The sequence below is a fragment of the Lolium rigidum genome, chromosome 1, assembly GCF_022539505.1.
Source record: "Lolium rigidum isolate FL_2022 chromosome 1, APGP_CSIRO_Lrig_0.1, whole genome shotgun sequence".
NCBI classification, from domain to species: domain Eukaryota; kingdom Viridiplantae; phylum Streptophyta; class Magnoliopsida; order Poales; family Poaceae; genus Lolium; species Lolium rigidum.
In genome coordinates this window covers 57,116,538-57,128,019 of record NC_061508.1, presented here as the reverse complement: position 1 = coordinate 57,128,019, position 11,482 = coordinate 57,116,538, and the positions used below count along the sequence as shown (strand labels likewise).

Sequence of the window (11,482 nt, the reverse complement as noted above, 5' to 3'; positions counted from 1 at the left end):
TTTCTTCGTGGTGCTGGGCTTGACACCCTCATGTTGTGCAAAGTATAGGTGACACCATCATAAAGATCGGCGAAGACGTCCTCGCTATCACTGAAAACAACGATGTTGGTGAAGTCAAAGTCGGTGAAACTGTCGGAGACGTTGCTCCAACGTAGGTTGGCGTCAGCGGCTGACCCGAAGGTTAACCCGCCGAATTGATCAGTGAGCTTGCTGCTATCAGTGGACTTGATGATGTATGGAGGCAAGGTCTCCTCCACGCCTGATTCGGTGGACGACGTTGACGATCTCGATGAATCTTTTTCGGCCGCCAACGGTCCCGAAAAAATCGATGCCGAAAAGCGGTGCGCCCCTTCTTTTTCGACGAGAAAGAGAAAGCTCTCGAACGTCATCTCCATTGCTTCTACCAGATTGGCGTATGCATGCAAACAAGCGGGAAGGTGAGGAACAAAATCGACAAAGCCATATTGGATCTGTTTACCTCCTTCCCCTGCGTTGCTTGCTACCGACGATGATGATGATGATGCCATCGAGATCAGAACCTTGCGACCTCTGATTCCCACAGATGGCGCCAATTGATAAGAGATTAACTTAGGGTTTCGTGGAAATAGAGGGAAAGTAGAACTCAAAGGTTGTCAGACGAACAAAGGCATCTAACTCGAAATATTACAGTGGCTAGGGTTTCATAAAACAATCGATCATCTCTTTGGCCCCGACTCCACCTTTATATAGGAGGCGTAGCCGAGGCTTTACGTCTTACACAAGTTTACATATGTTGCTTACAAGTTTTCCTATATTGACTCTATTTTCTTAGCTCGCACGTCCTCTTCTTCATGGTCCTTCAAAACTTCGAGTCCGTTGGGCCTTGATGTCTTCGGATACATATAAACAGGGACCAGGTATACACACACAACATGTCTTTTGGGCATACCCATGTCACTCTATCCACAAATAAGTGTACATGCGGGGTTTCAAGACAAATTATAGAGTGAAGTAAAAAATACATTGGAAACTTGCATCTCTCCTCTTCAATTCTTTCACCTCTAATAAGCTAAGAGTAAGTGCAATAAGGTCTAGTCAGCTGGCTATAAAAAATAAAATACTATATCTTTGCTTAGTTGGAGGAGTAAGAATATGAGAGAGAATGTAATTGGGCTCTTATGCAAGAGCTCGGTCTAGCACGTGCTTCTATGCACTTTGTGAGAGTGAAATGTGGGATTTTTTTTATATAATAGATTCAACTATTGTACATGGTGGCTACAAATTGGCAATAGATTACATGTCAATCTACTATAGCCAGAAGCTGGCTACACTATTGTTCTTGCTCTAAGTGCATGTAGAAAACAAGAAAATATGTGCTTAATATTATTGGATTTGATTTCTGTATGATGAGAGAGAAGCAATTAAAGTGCATTGGGAAGATAGGAATATACTCCTTTGTGGATAAAGTTTAGAGCTAAATGTCCACTTATTTCAGGATGGAGGAAGTATTAGGAAACAAACATTTGACCGTCATGTGGATCTAAGTTGTTGTGTTTGACTTATCTTGTCAGATAGTATGATCTATACAATATATAGACAATTTTAAAGACAGAAATCAATTTCTTCAATACCTATTGAGAGCCATATTTTTAAGATCTTTGTGTAACCTAGAAAACAAGGTACTTTTTATAAACAAAAAATCACCTTCATATTTTTTTTGAAACAAAAATCACGTTCATATAGAAAACATCTTTATGTACCTGTAAAAATATTCATATTTAAAAAAACTTCTAACTATATAATTTTAAAAAATATCAAATCAACGAGCTCACCAGAACTCGAGCTCCATATGACCGCACTCACAACATAGATGCATTTAAAATTGGAATTATGGTAAACTAGTAGTCTATCTTGTTTGATTACCCATTTTTTTGTGCTACAGTGGCGACTTTTTCATAACAAGCTATTAAAAAGTTTAGCACAACACGGCATCAGTAACCTAAGCATATGAGAGCTGACTAACATCTTGTATGGTTGTACCTACGAAACTAAATGATTGGTCATTTGAGTAATACCACATCTCAGCAGAAAGATGGATGTCCAATTTAGTGCCAACAACGATGATATGTGGTAATCAATTCATTTGTTGCTAATGCCGCATAGTGAGAGAAGAAAACAACATTGGAGAAGAGGAGATAGGTAGGAGAGCCCATGCAAAGGTCGAGAGTAAGAAGATCCATGGTTGACTAAAAATGAGAGAGTCTTGGGCCAAGCTCTCTTATACCTTCATCACTATGGGCTTCTTTCACCCTGGGCCTTTTCTTGACTTTTTTTTTCTTTAATTACTTATTCGTTGACTTGTTGATCATGACAAATGATACGGACTTTTGTTAAAATTTTCTAATCGAAATGTAAGATTGTATGAGACCCTCTCCTAGGATTTACTCATACCAACAATACTAAGAAATTTAGTCGTATCCATAGACCTCTTTTCGGTTCCCGTGAAAAGAATTATGTGACTATAGACGCATGCAGATGTGTCTCCCTTTTGATTGCAATGAAGTTATATTAGACTGGAAATTTCAAACAAACATTCCAAAGCAAGGTGCGTGATGGCGGAGCTCCATTCAAGTTGCCGGGTCAACCAACCCCACATCTTTTTTTCATAAAACTATTTGCAGATATTTACGTACTCATCCTAGGTATGTAGGCAGGCAGGCCCCATAAAAGTTTTTCTCACTGGTTTACCCATTGAGGAGACACATACAAGACGAGCAGTTGCATAAGGACCTTGGATATTATCGTCATGAGCTCTAACACATGTCTCGAGTTGAGATTGCCCATGAAAAAATAATGAAAATGTGCACTAACTCAAGAAACATCAAGGACTTCAAGAGCAACATGGACTGCTCACCCTAATTGCTGAGAATACAATATGCTTCAATGCATTTGTGGCCAAGCATATGGATTTGTCACCGGACCGGCACGAAAGAAGTCAAGAGAATTGAAGGAAGGCAAGAAATCTAGAAACAAAGAACAAACTTAAAACCACACATGACACCATATTTGCCAAAAGTGGCCGACAACCACCCGCACGAGGTGAAATGAATTCCTCACACCAAAACAACATTGGTCAAACTACATAGTAGTATACCCATCGATCAACTAAACCATGATCATTCTCATATAATTTATCTTTTTTGTTGTATATAGTTTAGTATAAACAAATTATTAACTTTATTGTACTTGTCTAGTCAGATTTCTTATCTGACATAGGGCTTGCTTCATGTAACAAGACTTGCATCTGCTACGGTTCCGACAATAGGCTTGTACTCTATCCACTTCTTCCAGACTTGGTGGTTTGGCGTTCCGGGGTTTGGGGACCTTCTCAAGGCGAAGCTGGGTAGCTTCATCACGGAGCGGGGCCCGCACAGATGTCACATTGAGCTCTGGCAATGTGTGGCCCGCAATACACGACAATTCCTCAAGGGGTGGGGAGCCAACCTGGGTAGGGAGAAGAGGGATTTTAGGGAAAATCTACTTCTACAGGTCACTAACCTTGATAGGGTGGCCGATACTTCTGGGTTGGATGAGGACGGCTGGGCGCTGAGGTACCACCTCGAGGACCAACTTTCGGCCCTGGACAGGGCCGATGAGGAGTACTAGCGTCAACGCAGTCGGGTGCAATGGACGCTTCGGGGAGATTCATGCACGGCTTACTTCCATGCCATCGCGAACGGTCGCAGGCGGAAGTGTTCGATCCCTAGGCTGCTCACGGACCAAGGGGAGATCCATGAGCAGCGGGAGCTCCTGGAGCACATCTACCTGTTCTATCAGGGGCTTATGGGATCGGAGGGGGAGACCAGGAGGTTTGCCCTGGGACATGATCTTTGGGAGGGGAACCAAAGGGTGTCCTTGGAAGAGAACCATGAGCTCGAGCTGACCTTTACCGCGGACGAACTGGATGAGGTGCTAGCTAGCATGAAGCAGGACTCGGCTCCGGGCCCTGACGGCCTCCCGGTGCTTTTCTTCAAACGGTTCTGGGGAACCCTGCGAGGACCGATCCTGCAGATCCTTAATGACTTTTCCCTAGGGAGGGTTGACGTGGCGCGTCTTAACTATGGGATTATCACTTTAATCCCTAAAGTGAAAGGGGCGGATAATATCAGACAGTACAGGCCGATTACGCTAATCAATGTTATCTTCAAATTCGTGGCTAAGGCGTACGCGATTAGATTAGCTCCTGTGGCGCATAGGGTCATTGACCGCTCTCAATCTGCCTTCATTAAGGGGCGTTGCCTACACGAGGGGGCGCTTGCCCTACATGAGATTGTGCATGAGTTACACGTCAGGAAGCAAAAGGGTTTGCTCCTGAAGCTCGATTTCGAGAAGGCCTACGATCGGGTCAACTGGGACTTCTTGCAGGAGATACTACTCAGAAAAGGGTTCTCCGCAATGATGGTCCACCGCTTGATGCAGTTGGTCAGGGGTGGCCATACGGCGATCAATGTTAACGGGGAAATAGGGCATTTCTTCCGGAACGCGCGCAGAGTGAGACAGGGAGACCCACTCTCGCCGATTCTCTTTGACTTCCTGGTGGATGGCTTGGCAGCGATCATTACCAAGGCCAATGCCGCAGGACATGTCAAGGGGCTTGTGCCGCATCTCATCCCAGGAGGGGTGACCCAACTGCAGTACGCGGACGACACCATGATCTTGGTGGAACCCACGGGGGTGGGGATTGCGAATCTGAAGACCCTGCTCCTATGCTTTGAGAACATGTCGGGTCTAAAGATCAACTTCGACAAGAGCGAGGTCGTGGTCATGGGGGTCTCCACGACGGCCCAGCAGCGGGTGGCCAACCTGCTGAACTGTCGCCTGGGAAAATTTCCCATCACTTATCTGGGGCTACCCATTAGTGATAAGCCGCTTAGGGTAGCGGATTGGGGCTTTCTTCCAGAGGTGGTGGCTCGGAGGGTCAACCCTTGGCAGGGGGTGTACCTCGGGGCGGCAGGGCGCCTGGAGCTCACTAACTCCTGCCTGTCTAGCCTGCCTTTGTTCGCCATGAGCATGTACTTGCTACATGACGGCACACACAAGGCCATGGACAGGCCGCGCTCACGCTTCTTCTGGGAGGGCGTCGGGGACAAGCGCAAGTACCATATGGTGGATTGGGCCACGGTTTGTAAACCTAAGGCGCTGGGGGGCCTCGGGGTAATGAACACCAAGTCCATGAATATCGCCCTCATGGTGAAATGGATTTGGAAGCTATATCAAGGGGCAGAAGGTCTATGGGCAGACCTGATCAGGGCTAAGTATCTGAGGGGCAGGGATCTATTTGCGGGAGGAGTCCCTACCCACGGCTCCCAGTTTTGGAATGCGATACAAAAAGTTAAATGGCACTTCAAGCTGGGGGCTAGACATAGGGTCCGGAACGGGAGAAGGACCTATTTCTGGACGGACTGGTGGACGGGGAACGGACCACTTAGGGCGAGATTTCCCAGGCTCTTCAGCTGCTGTGAGTCTCCATTCATCACCGTCGATGGGGCAAGGGTGACCGATGGGGTGCCAGGGGAATGGCGCCTCCGCTTCAGAAGGCAGTTTGGCCTGGCCGAGACGGTGGAGTGGGACAATCTGTGCAGGGAGGTACAGGGGATTCCCACTAGCCCGGAGGAGGATGAGGTGTCCTGGGCCCTGGAGCCTTCAGGCATCTTCTCCACTAGCTCTGTTTATGCTAGTTTGGCGCAAGGGGCGGCTACCGCGTCCTTCAAGGACGTTTGGAGAACCAGAGTACCACCGAAAATTAAGGTGTTTCTCTGGCAACTGATCCGGGGACGGCTGCCCTCGGGAGAGCAGCTGCTCAAGCGGCATGGTCCATCCAATGGGATGTGCGCGCTCTGCGGTGCGTGGGAGGACTGCAATCATATCTTCTTCACCTGCCCAACTGCACGACTGATGTGGGCTGGGGTGAGGGATCTCCTTTCGTGTGACTGGAACCCTGCAGGGGCAGGAGACTTCATTGCACTCGCTCAGGGCTTGAATAACCCCTCCGTAGGCTAGCTTGGTTTACGTTTGCGGCGCAATGCTGGACTCTTTGGAACATACGGAATAAGTTAGCGATAGAGGGAAAGTTGATCGGCAACCCAGCTGATATCTTCTACCAATTGTCTTTACATATGCAGTGCTGGAGGGTTCTGGTCAGACAGAGGGACAGGTACTTGCTGGACTTGGCGGTGGGCGACGTCAGGAGGCTCTACGCTCGGACGCGGTCTGAGTCGACATGAAGACAACACCTCTACCTGGACCACACACGATGTCTTCTCTACTTCGAGGGACCTGGGGTGTTGGTGCTGTACCATGTCATGTGTGGCGGGGAGCTATGTGAGTGTATGAACTTGTATTCGAACTTTCGATGGAGTATGTGGGTGTGGAGTTGTATCGAACCTTGTGATGTGTGGCTTCATATATAAAGCTGGGCCGGAGGGCCTTCTATTTAAAAAACTCTATCCACTTGGTAAGAGTCTTGTAACATTTGTAACCTGCACGTTTAAGCTAACAAATTAGACAACCTTGTCATATTATGTAAAGTTGTGACATATTTCAACATAGACCCTTATATTGTATCAAAATCAACTCGCACCTAAAAGGAACTTTCTTGAGGTTCACACATACCTCTTTCATACTACACAAGTGAATTGGTAGCACCTTAAAGTGAAGCAAATTTCTGTCTACGTTTTCATAATGAGTTTCACAAGTTGTCACAAGACGTCAATGAAAAGTAAAACGTACGTTGACATGTATTATGAATCTTGGAAACATCTATTTGCAGGTTGATTTTGATAATGTTAAGGTTTATTTTTGGGCTTGCTCTCAATCAACTGAGATTTCTGAAGTCCGAAAAGTGTTGCATTTTTCTGGCAGAAGAGTGTAATAGCACTTTTTCTGCCATAAAAATAAAAAATACAACTAAAGCATTTATTTTTGGACGATTGAGACTTAAAAAATTACTTGAACATAGCAAATCCATTTTTTCTTAAGTTATACAATACCACACGATTGGTCCTTGTGGAGGGACAAATTATTAGCTGACACCATCATCACGTAAAATTCTGTTAATACCGGGGTCCAGTGTGAAATTCTACAAACAATTTGATTCATTTGTAGCAAATATGCTCCAAAAATTCTTTTTTACCGACAACGGTATGTGCCGGACTGCCATCCACCACATATTATGCTTTGAGATTGGTGAGACTACTTATCCCCTTTTTAACAAAACTGAAACATAATTAAAACAAATTTAAACACTAGGAAATGTTTCACAGTTTTAAAAACATGTGAGAAATATATGTGGAAAACATACTTTAAACAGTAAATAATTTTTCGCAAGTTTCTGACATGTTTCACAAATTTCAGACATATTTCACAATTTTTTAGAAACTAGATCAACACGCGGGTGATGTCATCCGGCACATACCGGAGCAGTTAAAATCGCTGCGTTTAGATATACTCCCCATTGTTCCAATGCAATTGCAAATCCATCATATCTTTCATAAATGAATGTGGTAGCAACGTAGCACCTTAAAGTGAAGCAGATTTTTTTGTCTAGGTTTTCATGACAGGTTTCACAAGTTGTCACGAGACGTCAATGAAAAGTAAAACATAAGTGAAATGTATTTATGAAACTTGGAATAGAACATCTCATAGATGGATTTGCATGTTGATTTGATAGTATTAATGTTTTTCGTGGGCTTGCTTTCAGTGGTGTGAGATTTTCTAAAGTGTGAGTCGCATGAGAAAAATGTAACTGCAGTTCACATACTTGCACTTTTCTAGCGGAAAAGTGAAATTTTAAACATTTTTATAGGTGATCAAGATTTAAAATAATCTAGGTCAACATAGCTAAGAACTAAATTTGTGCTTAGTTAAATACTGTTTGATTGCACGTGATTCGTGTATATGAGTTGCAAGTTAGGTTGCAACTGAGTTTTTTAGTTGCAAATAAACTTGCAACTATTTAGTTACAAATGAGGGTGCAACTAATACAAATTCTCCGGACCTTGTTGGGATTTGCTTCGTGATTTGTATTACTTATTGTCAGTTGCAAAGCAAATCCGTTTTTCTTTAGATTTACACATACCACACGGTCGGTCCTAGGGACTCTTTAGTTTTACACATACCACACGGTCGGTCCTAGGGAGGGAATGATATCATTATCAGTTGACACGATCCTCCCCTAAACTTCCAGTAATACCGGTGTCCATTGTCAAATTCTACATAACTAGTATTTGATTCACTCGCAGCAGATATATACTAGTACTTCACATTTTTCCAATGCAATCGCAAATCCATCTTTGTTTGTTTACGTGAATGAATTGCTTGATTATGTAAACATGGTTATCGATCGTTGTATTTGTTGTACGGAACGCAATATCCTATGCTATAATGGCGTGAGGCAGCTTAATCAGGACTCTACTGATAAGGCAGCATCTGCTTCGATCTTCTCGGGGCCGTTCTTGCTTCCGAGGTCTGTCGCCATGGACGGCAGAGACGTCGAGGTCGCTTTCCTCTCGTGACTCCTCGTCCTCGACAACTCGGAGACGTAGCGGATCATGTCTCCTAGGTCGGTGTACGACGACCCGCCTTCCTCCATGGCCGCCCTCGCCTCCGCAGCGAGCTCCTTGGCCCTGCACCTCCTCGCCGCCCCCTCTGTCCCACCGTCCATCAGCTCAGCGACCACCTTCTCCACATCCTCGCTCGTCACCTGCACGCCCACGTCAATCCCGGTGGCGCTCATTGCGGGCAGCTTGACGCCGGACCTGACGCCGACGCGGAGCACATCGACGAGGAGCCGCTCGCTGGAGAACTGGTCGGCGAAGCTGGGCCACGTGAGCGCCGGCACGCCGTGGGAGATGGCCTCCAGCGTCGCGTTCCAGCCGCAGTGGGTCAGGAAGCCGCCCACCGCCGGGTGCGAGAGGATGGTGACCTGCGGCGCCCACCCTCGGACGAGGAGTCCCCGGTCCTTGACCCGCTCCTCGAACCCCTCGTCGTCGAGCAGCGCCCTGACGGCGGCGTCGGCCTTGGCCTCCTTGATGGCCCACACGAACGGCCGGCCCGAGGCCTCGAGGCCGCGCGCGAGCTCCTCGACCTGCTTGGCCGGCAGCTGCGCGATGCTGCCGAAGCTGATGTACAGCACGGACGCCTGCGGCCGTGCGTCGAGCCACGAGATGATGTGGCCGGCGTCGACGTCGGCGCGGTTGCCGCGGCCGGCCATGGCGTCGGCGTCGCCCATGACGCCCGCGGCGGCGCACGTCGGGCCGACGGCCCACGTCCTCTTGCCGAGCGCCTTAGCGTACGCGTCGACGAAGGCGCCCTCCATGCGGCGGAACGTGTTTATGAGCATGCCGTCGGCGGTGGCCTCGGCGTCGAGCACGTCCTGCTGCTCCTTCTCGACGCCGGGCCACTGGAAGAAGCCCCGGAAGGTGGATTTGGTGCCGACAGCGCGCACGGGGAAGTCCGGCACCTCGAACTCCACCGACTCGTCGTCCCCGACGCGGTCGTACACGCCGTGGACGGACAGGTTGTGCACTGCGAGGAGGAAGTAGGCGGAGGGGCAGTGCAGCACCAGCCTGGGGATGCCGAGGGCGTCGCACACGCTGGCCGTCCACGGGTTGCAGGAGTCGGCGACGAGGCAGTCCGGCCGGCGCGGCAGCGCCCGGAGGTACTCCTCCAGCGGCTCGGCCATCTTCCAGATGGCGTGGAAGAACTTGGGGTACATGGTCCTGTCGACCAGCTGGTCCGCGTTCTCGAGGCCCTCCGGCAGCCCGAGCGTAGGACCGGGGAACGGGAGCTCGACGAGCTCGACGGCGAGGCCCGCGTTGGCGGCGGCGTCGACGGCGGGCCTGTTGCGCGCGGCGTTGACGGGCGTGGTGAGGACGGTTACCCGCGGCCCGCGGGCGGCGATGAGGCGCGCCAGGTCCACCATGGGGATGATGTGGCCCTGCGCCACCAGCGGCACCAGCAAGAAGTGCATCTCCGGCGCCGCCATCAAACCAGCGGCCGGCATCTCCGGTCGACCTCGCACTGGACGGCCGGCTAGGTGTGCAATGTAAGCTTATAGCAGCTAGCTACTCGGTCGTTCTGTGTTGAGCAAGCTACGTAGGACATGGTGGTCGTCATTGTGACGCGTATATACGGCCGGCGCTACCGATGTGGAGGGCCCGATGGAGGCTAGCTGTGCATTCCCGGTGACGCACACAGACAGGGGTAGACGACACGAGGAAGGGTAGAAAACTAGAGGACCTAGCTAGGTAGGAGGAGGTACGGACAAGAAACCATGGATATCGAGTGGCTAGGACGTGATAAGGAGCGTGGGGTTACCGTACACACACATGCGTCTGTTAGCCTGCATCCGCATGTTACTACGCGTGGTGACACGTTACCTCACACATTATTTGTTGTTTCCTGAAGCGGGGTGTGGCCGAAGCGCAGAGATCACACGAGAGGGCGAGCGAGTTTGATATCGTCTCGAAGCTGTGTGTGGATCGGCAAGGTTTCCAGAAGAAGAAGCTTCTATGGTAGGCATGTGTGACGTGTGCGCCTACCCAAGCTTCCTTGTCGCCGTCTTCACGAACCTAATGGGTAGTGCTCGCTCGAGGCGACGGCGGTTCACCACTCCAGTGTCCCGGTCCGGTGATTTCGTGTCACTCACCGCATCGTCACCAAGATACGCACCTTCAGCTTCACGGCACCACCAACACTTGTTGTATAATCAGGCAATAATTGCATTGCACGATTCATTCCATAATACTGTATAAAACATGACATCTACATCTACTGTATCATGAGCATACTAGACGCATTCCATAACATGATGAACCAGTGTGACCGAGGATGGAAAAAAATTGAGTGCGGCGAAATCTAAAGCAAAGAACTGATGCAAAAAAATATCCAAGTTTTCTAGGCACATTAACACTTTATATTCTCCTAAGCATAATCATTTAGTAAAATAAAAAATAGTAGTACCATACACTTTTTATATAAGGAGAACCTACAAACATACCGACGACAATGAAGCTTTAATGCCGTCTACAAGTCTCAGGCAATGCCAAAGCTCTACCCTTCTTTCGAAAATCTTTCTTAATGTCACCACGATCGGGACTTCTAAATATCCTCACTCGGTGTAGCACACCATTAAGTCATTAAGCCACCCATCAGACATTTTGTTACGTAACTTGGTTTTGATGATCTTCATAGCTGAGAAGGCACTTTTAACTGGTGCCGTCGATATTGGTAAAATTAATGCCAACTCAATGAGACGGTAAACTGTAGAAAACATGATGTACTTTTCAAGTTCATCCATCTTCTTAGTGAAGCTTGCAACATCAAGACAATCCCTGAAATCTCCAATTCTCCTTGTATGAATAATGAATAGATCAAGCGACATATGATCACGCTCATGATTAGAGAAGTCTTCATGATCAATCTCAATAAGCCGAGCAAGCTT

The 11,482-nt window shown here is 48.1% G+C and overlaps 1 protein-coding gene across 1 annotated transcript; it reads right to left on the bottom strand.

Annotated features, from left to right (window-relative positions):
- Nucleotides 1-8,345: 8,345 nt before the first annotated feature.
- On the bottom strand, nucleotides 8,346-10,302 carry LOC124673540 (UDP-glycosyltransferase 73C1-like). Its single transcript, XM_047209604.1, has one exon. It carries the CDS (start codon nucleotides 10,040-10,042, stop codon nucleotides 8,441-8,443), a length of 1,602 nt encoding a protein of 533 aa, XP_047065560.1. The 5' UTR covers nucleotides 10,043-10,302; the 3' UTR covers nucleotides 8,346-8,440.
- Between the last annotated feature and the right edge of the window lie 1,180 nt (nucleotides 10,303-11,482).